This window comes from Hakea prostrata, chromosome 7, assembly GCF_041222555.1.
Source record: "Hakea prostrata isolate BN-2017 chromosome 7, UWA_Hpros_2, whole genome shotgun sequence".
In the NCBI taxonomy this organism is placed as follows: domain Eukaryota; kingdom Viridiplantae; phylum Streptophyta; class Magnoliopsida; order Proteales; family Proteaceae; genus Hakea; species Hakea prostrata.
Window position 1 is genome coordinate 8,777,211 of NC_142606.1, and position 16,858 is coordinate 8,794,068.

The following is a 16,858-nucleotide window of genomic DNA, read 5'->3' on the forward strand; positions in this document are numbered from 1 at the left end:
TGTTTTTGAAAAAATGAGTGTTTTATCCTATGCAATTCCCTTTTGCGTAAGAGAGAAAAATAGTGGAGTACAAGTGTGGAGATGACGTTTTCCTTGATACCAAGTGTGGTTTATATCCATTTACAATGCAAAATGATGATCTGTCTACTTGTCTTGTGAATGTAAACCTTCAAAATTTTCTTATGCTAATCATAGAATTGTTGGGATATTTGTGTGAGATTATTAACAATCTTTTATGATTTATAATTATTAATTATTCAAAGTCAGATAAACGATTTGATTTGATTATCTTTCAAGTTAGGGAAATCAAGACAAATTTTCCAAATGTTTTTCTTTACTTAATAGGAAAATCATTACCTACTTTTAGAATCATAATATAGCCCGTCTATTTACTCATATTGCATCACACAAGCAAATAATCTATTTCTAATACTTTTGAATTATTATTATTCGAGGATTAATAATAGCTTTAAGTAATTGTTGATATGGAATTAATCTATTAGTTTAGGGTTTGACACCCTCTGGGAAGATACACTCAATGGAGAGTTCAGATTATCTCTCTATTGGAGGAGCTCCGATGTTTTTTCATCACACATATTGTGTTGGATCTTTCTAAATACTAATAAAATGATTCAGGGATGGAACCCATAGTAGGTCTCACATGTGTCTTAGTGAAAAAGCATGAACTAGATTCCTCAATGGGTATGAATGGGGAGACTCGGGGGAAGGGGTTGAGGCCCATTGAGATTGGGGAGAATGGCCCGATTGGCCCAAGTGCAAGGCTTAAGGATTGGGACCAAGCCAAGGGCAAGAGATGGGAAAGGAAGGGTGAGATGGACCTGCGGGGGAGTTGGTGGGCCCAACAAAGTGCAGGATTGGGCCCACGTATTTGTGTGGTTGGGAAGCCGTCGGGGAGCACAGACTGCTTCCCCAACCGGGTGAGGATCCGGTCTCCAGGAAGAGGACGAATGAAGAACTGTGGGGAGGGTTGAGCTTTGATGGGGTAGCGACAGCTGTCACCCTGCGAATCGAAGATGATAATTGGGATTAAGGATGATTAATTAATCGTCTTTTTGGATAAACACGACTAATTAATGATGATTAATTAAGCGTCTGTTTTTGGGTAAACACGACTAGTTAAGATTTAAAAACAGTTTTGTAGAAATAGAAACCAAGAAATAAATTACTCCAGTTGGTAAAGAACAATACGTAGCGTTGCGTGTACAGTTTGCTTGGTATAATCTGGATAAAGCGAAATTAAGAAATAATTAAATGCGGAAGCGTCCAGTGTACTTATGTGGGACCCACCGCTAGGCTCCTTACTTACTTATGAGTTATCTCAATTTCCGAAGCAGTGCAGCCGCCGTTCTTTCCGAACCTTGTCTGCTGAAGTAGTTCTACACGTGGCGTCCATCTGACGCTTAGGAGTGTGGTTCGGGCATCCCTAGCTCCACCGCACTCGTGACTTGTTTGCTGTTAAGCTCTCTTTCCATCTTCGCCTTCTTTCGTGCTGCTTCAGTCATCTGTCTCTCTGCAGTCCTAAAATGAAGATGTTGATATGTTTCGATTTCAAATCTCTCTTTCCATATCGAAAAGAAAATAAAAAATCAATTCCGTGAAGCTTTCTTGATCCGTCCCGCTTTTATCTCCTTCTGCTAAGGTATTTTTCTTCATAAATTTCTTGCAAATTATAGTCTCCATTAACGTAAGAAGCTTCAATTGATGGGTGGGTGAACTTCGGAGTTTTCTTCTCTTCTAGGGTTACATACTCGACGATCATTGAATACTCTGGTTTTTTTTTCTCTCTCTCTAGATTGTTTGATTTCCCCGATTTTCTTCTCTTAGTAACCCAAAAAAGGTCTTTATGCTGTTAGAATCTTCATTTGTTTTCCATATTTAATTGGATTTTAAGTTTTTTCTTTTCATTAAATTAAAATCGAGTGATCAGTGTTCGCGCTTCGGTGGAAACTATGGCTTACAATGTTACTGGCTGATGTCTCTGCAACCAAATAAGCTTTTTTCCTCGGTGTTTTTGTTCTGCCCGGTTTTCTTATGTGAGGCGAATTTTTTTTATTTTTAATTCGAAATAACTTCTACAAAAAGAACGAACTTCTATGGGAGTATCTGAATGTTCCTTCAGAGATAAACATTGAACTGCAGTATTGAACTTCTGATAATGGGTTCATATACCTTTTCACTCTGTTATTCTCATTTCTTAAATAAGTGAGTTTGCAACTGATTACGGAACCGGGAGTGCAGATTGCCGATGTCTATATATTTAACGGAAGATATGAAATTCTGGTCTGATATAGATTGACCCGTGGTGCATTCTATCTGTTTTTGGTGTGATGCGGGTTTAATAACTTAGATGCAAATTACTCCCAAGAAATTCTCGTTTTGAAAGAGTACATCCGATCCTTATGCTCTGATTCTCGCGTGAGTTGTATTGGCTTCATAAAGTCATGTCAGTTGCAGGTCGAGTCTTGAGTTTGTTAATCATACTCTTAAGTTATTGCCTCTGGCATTCTTAATTTTTACTTTTTAGTATTTATTATTATTATTATTATTATTATTATTATTATCCACCCTTGACCTCCTTCAGGATTCAGATCCTTTTTTTTTTTCTTCTTTCTTTTTTTGTCTATCTGTATTTTGTCATACAGCATGCAATTATTATTAGACACACCCTCAGGTAAGATTTATTGTTATTGGTTATAGCACCCGATTCTTTACAATTTTGAGCCCTCAGAGGTGGTGATCATAGCTATTTAGTCACAGTTTTTGCATCTGAATAAAGGTATGAGGTATGAGAATTGAATAGAAAATGAGCATGTTAAGTTGGTCTGTTGAAGTACAGGAATGATAAGCCTGCCTACTTTTAATTGCATGCTGATGGTTGAAATTTGGTCTTTCAAGTGTTAATTTTGTTGCTGCCCATGAGTTTGATGGGGCCGTTGGATGCATTGGTTTGACATCAGTTTGTTGGATTCTAAGTATTTGACATGATCACACTTATTTTCTTTCTGTTCCGGGAGGAACATATAGGTGAAGCATGAAATAACTTATATTTGACTTTTTCTTCTCTAAGGCGAGGCAGACTAAATGCAGCATACTGTTGGGTAAAAAGACTGGGCTGTGTTGTACTGCTGCAGTTTCATGACAGTTCTTGAACTATTTATTGCATAATTTTTCAATGGGAGGAGCTTGTTCGAGGAAGAGGGACCAACAAGTCAATGAAGACAGTGTGCAGAGAAGAGTGTCTGGAAAATATTCCAAAAGTGCCAGTTCAAAATGGATGGGGACCCTTTCTCCTCGATCTAGTGGAGATATTCAGCAGGGAAGAGGCAAATGCCCATCCCTTATGGAACTCTGTATCTATAGAATATGTGAGGTACTAGTTTTCCTTAGGTCATGCTTACTTCAGAATCATTAGTGTGAATTATTTTTGTCCTGATCAATCTCTTATTATCCTTGATGTAGCAGGATATCTGTAATTATAGTACTTTCTCCTTGCTACCAAGGGATATAAGCCAGCAGATATTTAATGAATTGGTATATTCCAATCGTTTGACTGATGTTTCTGTTGAAGCATTTAGAAATTGTGCTCTCCAGGTAATTTCCTTGTAGGCTATCGTAACTTTTGTGGTCTGGTTCTCTTATACTTGTTCACTAGGCTTATAACTCAAAAAAATTGATTTTGCTTCTCTTGCAGGATATTGTTTTGGGAGAATACCCTGAAGCAAAAGACTCTTGGATGGATGTAATTTCTTCTCAGGGTTCGTCTTTGTTATCAGTTGATGTATCCGGTTCTGATGTAACAGATTCTGGGTTGGGTCTTCTTAAAGATTGCATAAACCTCCAAGCCTTGACTCTCAATTATTGTGACCGGATTTCAGACCATGGGCTAGAACATCTTTGTGGTATTTTCTTCGCTATTACATTTAATATGTAGATGGGGATTTTTCCCTATTCAGTATAATTCCCTATTCTTTGATGTTCTCACATTTAGGTTTTTATTTTTATTTTTTTATCATTCCACTGTTTTTGGCCCTAATGGCTTTCACTATCATAATTTATGTCTTGTTCTTTCAGGTCTTTCAAACTTGACATCTGTGAGTTTAAAAAAATGTGGTGCCATCACTGCTCAAGGAATGAGTGCTTTTGCTGGCTTAGTTAACTTGGTAAAGTTAGACCTAGAGCGATGTTCAGGAATTCATGGTGGATTCATTCATCTTAAAGGTATGCAATTCGGTAGCGGCTCTGATTGGAAAATAAACTTGTCATGCTCTTGGCAGACACAGTTTTGGTATTGTGGAAGTCTCACACAATGTCTACAGATTTTCAATGAAGTACATCATTCAAAAATTTTAGAGATTTCTGCATCTTTTTTTTAAAAAAAAGAAGAATAGTACGATTAGCTATTCTGACTTTCAGCTTTGTGTTAAGTTCTTAGCTTAGCTTTATAGTTTGCTTTCTCTCTTCCAAAATTGTACGGACAAGTAGCCTTATATCCATGTTCCAAAAAACTTGCGAAAATTTGGTTCTTTCTACTGAATTCAACGAAGCCAAGATGACATAAGAGGCAAGTCACAGAATCAGCACAATTTCGGTTGTCCACATTGTGGACAAAAATGTTCTGTTTTGGCTGTCGGTCATTTCGCCTTTTCTCTCTCTAAAACTGCCAACTGAAATTCATGCCAAAAAATGCACTGTTATGGAGAAATTTCAGTCATTTTTTTTAGCCTAAAAAAAGGACAATCCGTTTTTTAAAATGCTTATAGCCATAGTGTAATTGTGACTCATATTAGTTTTGCACCAAATTCCAAAATTTGTTAGCTTGGTTTCCTTTTATCTCGTATGCAATTATAAAGATTAGTTGTCTTATATTTTTTAATCATCATCTCATGCTCACAGGTTTGTTGAAGCTTGAGTCTCTTAATGTCAGATGTTGCATGTACATTACAGATGCAGACATGAAGCCGCTCTCAGGTAGTTTTCTTGCACCCAGTAGTTGGTAGTTGGTGTATGCCTTAGGAATCAACATTGTATAGCAGTGAGAAATGGTTGCACTTGTTTTATCATGCTTTCATTATAGTCTTCTACCAGCAATGATTTTCTGTGGTTTTAATGCTGCTAAACAATTGAGGCAGTTCAATGTAAAAATCTCATGCCGCTTATTTTTTTCTCATCTCGGGTATATGTTACTTGTTTACTTCGTATATTTCCTTTGCAAACAACTATTTATCCAAACCCATTTGAAGGTCTTCTGTGCATGGATTAATCATCTCACCAAGATTCAATTTAGTAAAGCTGCAGATACATAGTTTTCTTTCCTAATTTATACTGTATATTATATATTTCCTGAAATGTTGGCGTGTTTACAGATTTACAAATTCCTGCAACAAAGTTGCAAATTTTTGGCAACCTTGTTCTTTTCCTAATAATATATCTTCTATTTTGTTTCAGAGCTTATAAACTTGAAAGAATTGCAAATTTCATGCAGTAAAGTTACAGATTTTGGAGTTACCTATCTAAAAGGTACTTTGTTTTATTTTTAATTAACTAATTCTTCCACTGTTTTTTTGTAGTCATTTAGATACTCATCTCATCAATGTGTGCTTTGCCTTTTGGTTGACAGAAAGTTGACCCTTTTTCTTTTTAAAAATTTTCTGAGGAATGAAAGAATTGTATTGAAATATTATCAGCTATTTTTATGTGCCGGAAAAAAAATGTTATAAATAATGAGCAGTAGTAATTGGACAAGGAGGGCTGACCTTGGCACAACGATAAGGTTGATCCAATATGATCTACTGCTTGTGGGTTAGAGTTAGGAAACAGTCTCTCCATGAAGGGTAAAGGCTGTGGCTTGTGATTCCCATACCCTGCTCTGGCAGGAGCCTTGAGCAGTAGGTATGCCTTTAGTAATTATACAACAAGAACTTGTCAGATATGATATTTCGTCCCCTCGGGTGGTGATTCTATCTCTTTCACATATATAAAGACATTGGAGCTTTAGCCTCAAGGGTTTACTAGACGAATGCACTGCAAGCATAGAATTCCCAAACCACTGGGAACTTGGAGGCTTGTTTCTGTGTGATGTAGGAGTTACCAAAGTTGTTCCTTTCTGGGTAGAACTTCAGGACGTAACGGTCTTACTGGATACTCCATATTTGGTATTATCTATGCCTACGAGATCTAGTCAAATGGATAGGACATTGATGAAAAACTATCCATTTGCAGCTGTGGTTCGTACCCTTCTAGTCATTCACCATTACTACAGTGATGCCAACAAAGAAGCTTAATGACTTTGTAAAATGCTTATTTGAGCATATCAACTATCATCCTCCAGCATGGATGTCAAATTGAGTTGCGGGTCCTGTTGCTGAGGGATAGGTTTGTTTGCCTGTCTCTACTTGTCTGCAATAGTCAATAAACAAATCAAGTGCTTCCTGCATCAACTTTGATTATGATGCCTCTCACCTTCATTTTATTGTGGTTTTGACTATGTCCCACCTATGTTAGAAATGGAATTAAAAGGCTTACAAGCCAGACTGGTCATTATGCTTTTTTTGGTTGCACTGTCTGCTCAGTGAAGTTTCTTTCATTGTTTTTGTACTTTCAACTGAGATGTTTTAATTTTATACCAGGAAATTGCTCATGATTAGCAGAGTTGGTGAAGTGTCAATTTCTGTCTTGTAGGTTTGCATAAGCTTGTTCTGTTGAACATGGAAGGATGCCCTCTTACTGCAGGATGCTTGGAGTCTATTTCAGGTTCATGTTTTCTTAAACTTCTTGGGGTATATTGGCTTACATGCAATGCAAATTATTTTTGCTGATATATTATGTGTTAGCTGAAAATTGTACGGAGAGGTCTTACTGTTGCTTTGGGTGTTAAGTAAAACAACTGGAAGTCAAACTTTAGGAGTACCGTTTGACTTTGACTACTAAGTAGTCTCATTGTTTTAGTAGTTCGAAGCTATTGTTGGTTTCATGGTTGCAGCTTGATCTATGGTTGTCATTTTGCATGTCTATTGACTATATTGTTGATTATTTTTGGTTTCTCTGTTGAATTACATTGGAAAGATAATTTTCCTAATTAAATCTTGGGAATGTGTTGGGCACACCACCCACTCTAGGTAGGCAGGCAGGCTATCTCATGGGGGATCAGCATCCTGGCTGCATACCCTTTACCTTAAAATAAATTTCGATTTTTTGAAAAGTAAGAATTGTATAATTGGAAATGTCTACAAGAATAGGTGATCAACTTAAGCTGTTTCTAAGCTATAAAGAAGCCATATCTTGCAAGAAGGCAGAGGGATTGCTAAGACAGTAGAGTGCTGCTTCCCATCATTGAGGTGGGAGATCAGAATATCTAGTGGAGGGGTTGGGTTATAATGAGATACTCTTTAGGGTCTACAGTGGGATATGAGGGGGTATTTACAGGAATCTGCATACAGGCCTCACCCCAATATTTTCCCTTAAAAAGAATCTACACACTAAAATCTCCTGATGAGGTACCTTCAAGGGGTGTCTGGCTTAGTAATTTCTTCTGACATAGGCCAGCAAAGGGGATGAGGACTTCAAGATCCTGGATTGCCTGCCAAACGCCAGAAAACTATCGTGAATAGTAAAAAGTTGAGTGCTCACCATATGGTATTCAAACTCCTACTTGCACCAGCTCAGAGGACAGAGAAAATATAAAACAAGGTAAAGAGAAATCATATATAAGTCAAATTCTTCTAGAAGAATCTGTATCTGAGAGTGTGATGTGTAAAACGAGTTCACACTGTAAATCTGTAGAAGTACTCAGCCTTATGCCAACCAGATAGGTTCTGCTTCACAGTTCACGCAGTAAATATTTATGTCCGTAAAATTTCCAGAATTTGGTGATCTTAACTAGGGATATAAATGGATAGTCAAAAATCTAGATTGGATTTTGTAATCTATCAGAATCCGTTCAAAAGCTAATCAGATGCTGGTACAAATATTTCAATTTCAGGCCGGGTATTAGCTGATCCTCTTAGGTATGATTGTAAAAATATGATCAAATAATAGTTTATAATTCTAAAATATCCTTATAAGAAACAATACTTTATTAATTAGATGGATGGGAAAAAAAATTCATGAGGATGCCTATGTAATTTCTGATGGTACTTGAACATCAATTTTTGTGTGGTAGAGGTATCATCACTAATTCACCCTATCATCCTCTCAAATTCTTGTTTTATCCAGTTCTCCACAACTCAAATAGATAGTGAAGCTGCTGCACGGCTCTCTCCAGACGTGCAACTCAACTAGGGGTAGGCAGAAACCTATATTTGAATTGTGTTAGTTTCCATTTAGAGGAATCCATATTTGAAGAACCAGTTTCCAGGAAACTATCCAAATCTGTAATCTAATTGGATGCTGACATGGATAGTGGTTCACTTGTTCTGTTTACAACTGTCTTCTTAATTCTTAAGCTGGCATAAAATGTATTTGATACCAAAAATCGAAACCAAAATGCTACTCTAGGATTTGAAGGAAATCTAGAATTCAAAGAGTCATAGAACTTTTTATTCAACTATGTAGTAACTTTTTACCACCTGTTTTACTTAGAAATCTCTAGAAGAGTAAATCAAGATGCTTCCTCTTTTTGGAGATCTTCCATTATTCAACAGTGTTAAAGGTATATGTCTTTTTGAAGCTGTATTGCATGTTACCCGTGGTAATATCATAGCGTGTCCAGAAATATTAAGGGAGTTGCCTTGTTGATGGAGAATTTTTTTTGTTAGCATCCTGTAAAAAACATTCATTTCCCCCTGAAGTTAAGAGTTAATAAATTATAATTTCCCCCTGAAGTTAAAGAGTTACTAATGAATAATTTATTCTTTATCTCTGAAATTTAGATTATTTTTTTATGTGCAGCTCTGGTTGCCCTGTCATATTTGAATCTTAACAGATGTAATCTATCTGATGCTGGATGTGAAAGGTTTTCTGGTGAGTGATGTTTGAGTATCATTTGCTACATTTGTTTGGTTCAAGGAAATCACTGAATATATGCATCTAGGCATCACAATGGTTATCACATGTTGCAATGTGCATGTCAAGCTCCTTACAGTTATCAATTGCGTTTACAGCACTTGAGAATTTGAAGGTATTGAACTTGGGGTTCAACAATATCACAGATAAATGTTTGGTATACCTGAAAGGTGCTCTCTCTCTCCCCTTCTCCCTCTCCTCAACCCCACCCCAACCCCCCCCCCCCCCAAAAAAAAAAAAAAAAAAAAAAAATTTCCCGCCCCCCTTCTTTATTTAAGGTGCTGTGGTTCACATTTCAGTTTTAAATGTGAGTGTGAGAGACATTGCCAAGTTTCAACCTGTGATGTTGTAATTCCTTATCTATCATGAATTGGTTCTCTTTGAAATTTGTTTCCTTACACTGTAAAGCAGAGCAGTTGCTCGATAACGATACCTACGTCAATAAAACTTGGTTCATGCATAGTCCATGACCACATTAACATTTTATACCTTTTAAAATAATGGTTGGTGGAAATTTTGAAAGATGGTTTGCATCCTCTCCCCCCCTCCAAAAAAAAAAAAAAAAAAAAAAAAAAAAAAAGCAGAGAAAGAAAAAATGAGGAAAACATGATAATGGTAGCGTCCTATGTTTTTAATTGGGCTTCTTCACCTGATTTCTGAATTTTTTTTTTGGATTTGGAATAATTTAGGAACTGTTAGATTTCAGCAGGAACCCTAAAGTTGTGTTATATTGTACCCAACTATTATGCCAAACACTTGGCAGGACGTTGTAGTTTCTGCCTTTCTGGTTTTTCTTTCTTTTGTCGATCCAAAAAAAAGGGGGGAAAAAGGGCCTATCTGTCAGCTAGATATTTAAGTCAGACTTCTCCTTTATGTTGGTTAGAAGTCAGGGTTACTTTCATTTGTGTTCGTTGGTCCTCTTTTAAAGGGCTTGTTGTGGTTTTATACTTCTGTATATTTTATCACTGTGATTTTATGATCTTTTTTTTTTATCAACAAAATACTGTTTATTTACTGCAAAAAATGATTGGAAACTTTTGCTTTGCAGCTTTAACTAATTTGGAGAGCTTGAACTTGGATTCATGTAAGATTGGTGATGAGGGTCTAGTTAATTTGACAGGTCAAGTCTTGTATTGCTTTCCCTCTCTCTCTCTCTCTTTCTTTCTTTTCCTTTCCCTTTCCCTTGTTTATCTCAATTAATCTGTATTTATTGGATTTATTTTTATCCTATACATTTGCAATAGCCACTTGCATTTTGTATGATGTGCTTAATTTATATCCTTGTAGTTTTGTTCTCCGAAAGTGGTGATGATGTGTGTGTACTTAATGATTTTAGCTACCCACACAATTCATGTGACAAGTTCTCTGTCTTCCTGAAGGAAGACTACTAATTAGGATTGGTTTAGCTGCGCCTGATGAATTGTTTGGCTACAGTTTTATATAGCTAAATATGTTATGTTACAATTTCTGCAGCTCTCCATATTTCATTGCCATTTTGCAATAACCCTAGTTTGTTTTCCATGCTTGTTGGAGACATGCTTTGTTTGGTTTTTGGGGTAGGATATTGGCATATAGAGAGTTTGATTATTCATTATTTACTAGTGCAGGTCTTCTGCGTTTGAAAAGTTTGGAGTTGTCTGATACTGAAATCGGAAGCGCTGGTCTCCGCCACCTCTCTGGTCTGGCAAACCTTCTAATCAAGATGGTTCATTTTGATAATAATGTTTACATACTCAGTGTGACTTATTTTCAATTTCTCTCTTCATAGCTTTAAAATTATTATATTGGACGGATGGATGTTGAAATATTTTACTCTTTCTTTTACAAAGATATTTTCTTCTTTGTGTAAATTCGGATGCTCTTCTTTTACTGCTTTTTGCTTCCATATATTAATATATGTTATGTAAAGCGTGTTATTCGAAAAATCCAATTTAGTTCTCTTTCTTTGTCATCAGAAGCATATTATTCATCTGGTGGACTGAGATTGGCTCCTTCCTGGAAGTTATGTTGTAGGGGGGGCCATGGCCTAGGGGGGCCACGGCCTTATGCAATTTACCATTTGTTAGATCTTGTAGAATGAAGCAAACCTAGGGTTTTTGAGGACAAAAGAGAGGATAACACTCAAGTCTAGAAATAATTGGTCTTTTATCTTTCATTTTAATTATTGTCGGGCATATATTTACCTGTACTGAAGAAAGAAAAGGTGTATAGTTCTTGCATGTAAGGACGCTTTCTACAGCCTTCCTACTCATATTTTTCCTACCTTGCAAATCTTCTTTGTAAGGGCCAATGAAAATTCTCTGATGTTGTACTGTATTAGTATAGCTACTCGTTGCCTTTGTTATACATTAATAACACCAAATTTGAACTGTAATATCACTTCTGGCTGCAAAAAGATTTTCTTCTACGGTAAAGTGAAGGTTACTTGGAACGTATGGTGTCAAACTGAAAACATATTCTTTAAGTGTACTTATTGCTGGTAAAGATTCTATCTGATTAATTTAATTTCCTGACCTTTTTAGTAGAACAATAATCTGATGACTGTGTGATTGGTTTTGTGCTGTTATTCTTTTTGTCAGTGTTTATGATTAAACAGAGAACCTCTCTTCCTTCACCCAGGATTTTTAATAGAGCAAATGATATTACTTCAACGATTAGATAATATTAATGAACACTTAGCGGGCTGTTGTTTACAATAGCAGATTTACCATTAGCTATGATGGTTGAACTTCTGGGCAGCTTTTGGTTGTTAGCTCAGTCACATACTAATGTGTCAGAATATACACTGATTTTTCTATTGGCCTGCGAACTATAGGTTTGGTTAAACTGGAGAGCATAAATTTGTCGTTCACTATGATCAGTGATGGTGGTCTAAGAAAATTGTCTGGTTTGACGTCACTCAAATCACTAAATCTCGATGCTCGCCAAATCACAGATACGGGGATTGCAGCTCTTACAGGTGAGGAGTCCTGTATGTGATATATTAAACCTTGTTCATGTGATTATTTCCTCTCTCTCTCTGTCTCTCTCTTTTTGCATTTCTTTTCGTGGAACAAACCAGCTGTAGTCGCTGCTTACTGCATGGGTTCTGCACTTTATCTTGGTTGCATGATCAATTTAGCCTCTAGTAGATTCCCCAAGGAATAGGCATATTGTTGTTACTTGGGGTCTTGATAGTTCCTTGTTCTTTTCTAGGCTCTCTTAGCTTGGCTTGCTTTGCCCCTCTCTTTCCCCTCTTTTATCTTCTTTCTTCCCTTTAGGGTGTTTATAATATATTTTTTGCTCACCAAACAAAGGTTAGCTACTATTTTTTTTTTTTTTTGGGGGGGGGGGGGGTAGGTGGGTACGGTCTTCTATTACTTTAGGATCTTAGGTGCTTGTTTCCTGCTTAACTTTTGTTCAACTGGTGGATGGCAGATGTTAGTGTTATTACTGTATTATTGATGCGTATTCCTCCCACTTAAATGTAAAATTGAATCTAAAAGAAAAGGAAAAAGAAAAGGAAAACAAAGAAACAGAGTGAAGAGGGGATGGGGAACAGTTTTACCATTTTCACAAACAGCATAGTAGATTGTATATATTTGGAGCCACTGACATGCTATCTTTTCTTGTCTCTCCCCAGACAAGGGATAAATCCTTATCCAAAAAAGAGCTCTACTTTGGTCTCCATGCTCAGAAGCAAACATTTGATGTTACATTTAGCATGTAAAAATAAAGGGTATTGAGGGGGACAACTTCAGGCACCAGTAAGCTATAAGGACTACAATTTGGGATCTCCAAATAAAATCCTTGCATAGTGCTATTCCCTTTTCTTCTTTGCATGTTATTTTTATAAATTAAAAATTTAGTGCCACTGCTGGGGACTTCTTGTCTCATCTGTAGTTGTGTCTGTTGCTTGTGGAGGCCAGTTGAAGTTTCACCTGTTTATTCTCACATGAATGCATGGAGAAAATGACCTGGCAAACCTGTTACCTGTGGGAGTTCTGATTTAAAAGATGACATTTTTTTATGCAATCGCGTGCATCTGGGGAATAATTTTGTTGAATGTTAATATTTTAACCAGCTTCAGGGCATATATATTTTTTTTGGATGAATAAATATTATATTAACAGAACCGGAAACAAAGAGAATACAAAGAGGGAAAAGAACAGAAAAAGGAGGGGGGGGCACATCAAACAGTCAAGGGGGTGACTGAATCGAGGATCTAAGACTCCAAGAGCTAACAATCAGCCTATTCCTTGGAGAGTCAGAGACGGGGGTGGGGAATAAAAGATACCCTAGAAAAAACATCAAAATAGACGGCATTCCAAATCAAGATTCGAGATCTAGATTTAGAGGTCCATCTCCTCATGTTACGCTCCCAACACAAGTGATGAACAGTAGTGGCAAAGACAAGCTTCCCCACAAGGTCACAAACTGAGGAACTAGAGAAAGTTCTCAGAACCCAATTCCAATCTCTAGCAAAGCTTCAAGGCATATTGATTAATAAGGAGTCCTAGTGTTATCTTTGTCCATCTCCTTTCAATCTAGGTTCTTAATTAATTATTTCTGTGGTTTCTTTATTTTGCCTGTCCCAAACATGTTATTTGCATGACATGGAATTGGTGGGTCAATGGTATTTCATACAAATGATATTTTTTTGGTAGGAATGAAACAGAATCCTCACTTTTTATTGGCCGCTTTCCCCTAGACCTTAATTTGGTTTGGGCTTGTAAGTGACCTATTTGTAGCTACTTTTGCTGTTTCAGGTCTTACTGGGTTGACTCATCTTGATCTATTTGGTGCTCGTATAACAGATTTTGGAACAAATTGTTTGCGATGTAAGTTAAAATCTAATACTTCGTTTTGCCTGCCTGTCCTTTTAGTAGACTACTTCTGACAGTTGTAAACGGTTAGATGACTGATGGATATGCTTGTGCAACTGATAAAGGTTGTCCAACCTGGAAATCCACTCTTAGTCAGGATTACATATCTTGCTTGTTTTTCTTCTGCCTTTTAAAGCATAATGTTGGAAGTTGTCTTTATTATAGGCCAATGAGAAATCCAGTTACACAGAAAAGTGCAGGTGGTCATTAGTAGAGCACTGTTCATTTTGGTTTTGAGACTTCTCAGGGATGGTTTATTTGGTTCATCATTTAGAGAGATGTGTGGAGAAAAGCATTTGCTCCAACCTGTGTAGGTGGAGCAGGTTTTTCCAGGGAAGTTTTCAAGCACAAGCAATCTCGATGCATAAAAGAGATCTTGTGGGGAACAGGTAGTGATGCAAATTTTCAATAAGGGGTGCCTATACCTGCCTAATTAATTGTCTGACTGGAATGTCTGGACGGGAAAATTTGTCTGGAATTATGTTTGGATGGGTTCTTCAGGGCCACATCTAGATGAGATGGGGTTTAGATTTTTCATTCTGTTGTAGGTTGAAATAGCCCAAGAGTATAATGCCCACCAACAATACATCGGCAAATATTTACTGAAAAGCCCCCATTAGGGAGATGTTGGCATGGGCGCCTTTGTTGTTGGTTGGAAGAATCCTTTGGGTGATAGGTCACATGCTTCAAGGTCGGTTGGGACTCAGTTTCTAATGCATTGGGTCTTATGCTGAATACATGTGGTTCAAAAAGTAAAAATATCTAAATCTTAAGGAGTTAAAAGGCTTAAAGCAACAAGGGTAATACCTTTGGTGGGTTCTGCCTCGACTTGGATGAGTGAAATATTGGTAATATTGATTTCTACCTTATGGGGGAAAAAGGGTATATTGATTGTGGTTTTATTTATTTATTTCAGACTTCAAGAATCTTCGCTCTCTAGAGATATGCGGTGGAGGTTTGACTGATGCTGGTGTGAGGAATATCAAAGATATCACTTCTTTGACGCTATTAAATCTGTCTCAAAACTGCAGCCTCACAGATAAATCCTTGGAATTGATTTCTGGTATCTACACCTCACTTCAATCTGAAGAAATAGCCTTTATCAATTGGGTTTAAGTGTTTGCATGGAGCGTTTTCTGGGCCAAAGGTCCAACTAGTTAATACTACTGACCTTTTTTTTCTTCTTTTCCATTCATCTTGGCACCACTTTGGTGTTTTCTAGTCCAGTGATCTTTGGATTACCACATCAATGTCAGTTTGTCAGACTAGAGGATATAGTGGGCTTTCAGAGTTATTGCTTTCTTACTTGAGAGTGCTGTTCTCAATTCATTCAGCTCCATATTTCTAAATTGGTTTTGTATTGTGCTAATACAGGATTGACTGCATTGGTTTCTCTGAATGTTTCAAATTCCCGTATCACCAATGCCGGGTTGCCTTATCTAAAGCCTTTGAAGAATTTGAGATCATTAACATTGGAGTCCTGCAAGGTGACTGCAAGTGAAATTAAGAAGCTTCAGGCCACCGCTCTTCCTAATTTGGTTAGTGTTCGACCTCAATAATTCCTAACCATCATAGGTATGTACATATCATGGGACAGCTATGTATATAGTTCTGATTACAAATATATTAGTACAATAATCAAGGCTGGAGATGCTTGACGAAGTTGTACATATGGAAGGGTGGTTTGAAAAATGTAAGTATTGCTCACTGGGTTTTGGATGGACGAGGGATGCTGCTCTGTGCTGTGTGTGAAGCTTTCTTCCAGTGTGATCTTGTTTTTTTTTTTTTTTTGTGGGTGAACTGAGGTTCTTCTTCCAGTGTGATCCACCGAAAAGAAAACTGTAAATATGCTTCCTTGGCATGGTATGGATAATGCCTCTTTAGAACTATGGTATTTGTATATATCATTTATACTTATTCCATCTTGCCTTTTGAATTAGCATCTTTCTTTTCTTCCTTTGTTCTTTGGTTTGTTATTAGCCATTGGATCCTCCCTGCATGAGATCGAATTAATGAAAGAGAAAGAACCTGGCGTGAAGCTTCTTTCTCGTTCATGAACCAATTGAAGTTCCCAAGTCGAAGGACGAACTGAAACCAAAACCTAAGTATAAAGTCGAATACCAGATTCCATATTGATATAGATGAGAAGAGGGGTCATGTGAAAGGGGTGGATGATTTTTTAAGCTCTGCTCACATTCACTGGGTTTACAATTTGCTAGCCTAACACATGTTGATGGGCTGGTTTTTGTTGTTCTAGCACAGGTTCTCCATCAGCAAGTTTCACAAATATTCCAATTACTAAAAGAGTGGAGGTCTAAACCTGTAAGTATGAGCAAAATGAACCTAACCCCTCTATCTTGGAAGGCATGGGCCGGAGCACAATCACTTTGGTGTAGGTTGACGAAACAAAAATTATATCAAACAGGAACACTTTTCTCTCAAGTTCAAGTTAAAGCTTCTGCTTTGAAGGGAATCTATGATGATCGCTAGGGAATTCATGAAAGAAGGAATCTTTATGCTTCTTGGTAATGATAGGAACATCCACCCCTGGAAATATTGGTGTATTCTCAGTCTACCTACCCTGGTCGTATAGATATGCCTTGCTCAAATTCCTTACAAGTTCCAACAACAGTTGCTGCATTCATTGATCGTGATACCAAGACATGCAAGAGTTCTGGGGGCCCTCGGCTTACTGTGGCATATGAAGTGATATCTCCTAGAATCCAAATTTTTATTTGGAAAATTCTTCTGGGTAAATTGTCTATACCTGATTTACTATTGCGAAAATGGTGCAATATTCCAGGCGAGGCACTTGTGCTCATTTGGTACACTGGTTATAACCCCTCATCAGCTTGTTTTACTCTGAATCTCAGAAGTCAGTAGAATATTTCAGCTTCAATACAGATTGAAGACATCATTCCGACCAGCTAAAGCTCAAAAAGAAATTAAATGGGAAGCGCCAACGTGTGCCT

The 16,858-nt window shown here is 37.2% G+C and overlaps 1 protein-coding gene across 7 annotated transcripts; it reads left to right on the plus strand.

Annotated features, from left to right (window-relative positions):
- Positions 1-1,387: 1,387 nt before the first annotated feature.
- On the plus strand, positions 1,388-16,601 carry LOC149009489 (uncharacterized). 7 transcript variants are annotated; one of them, XM_089161028.1, is made up of 16 exons: positions 1,389-1,660; positions 3,089-3,391; positions 3,481-3,612; positions 3,713-3,920; positions 4,093-4,239; positions 4,915-4,989; positions 5,467-5,538; positions 6,700-6,771; positions 8,908-8,979; positions 9,120-9,191; positions 10,070-10,141; positions 10,629-10,700; positions 11,837-11,980; positions 13,752-13,841; positions 14,803-14,949; positions 15,261-16,599. In XM_089161028.1, the coding sequence occupies exons 2-16, from the start codon at positions 3,194-3,196 to the stop codon at positions 15,443-15,445; spliced, it is 1,758 nt and encodes a 585-aa protein (XP_089017154.1). In that variant the 5' UTR covers positions 1,389-1,660; positions 3,089-3,193; the 3' UTR covers positions 15,446-16,599. The 7 variants fall into 7 exon arrangements, with proteins under 7 accessions (XP_089017159.1, XP_089017154.1, XP_089017156.1 ...); XM_089161030.1 differs by having other exon boundaries at positions 1,390-1,660; positions 3,484-3,612; XM_089161031.1 differs by having other exon boundaries at positions 1,391-1,660; positions 13,770-13,841; positions 15,261-16,597.
- Positions 16,602-16,858: the final 257 nt, after the last annotated feature.

What these genes read in the sequence shown, in the direction of transcription:
- LOC149009489 (XM_089161028.1), top strand. Translation starts at nt 3,194, where the DNA reads ATGGGAGGAGCTTGTTCGAGGAAGAGGGACCAACAAGTCAATGAAGAC. An exon ending in ATGCTTGGAGTCTATTTCAG is followed by an intron (nt 6,772 to 8,907) that starts GTTCATGTTTTC and finishes TTTTATGTGCAG; the next exon opens with CTCTGGTTGCCCTGTCATAT. An exon ending in ATCCTTGGAATTGATTTCTG is followed by an intron (nt 14,950 to 15,260) that starts GTATCTACACCT and finishes GTGCTAATACAG; the next exon opens with GATTGACTGCATTGGTTTCT.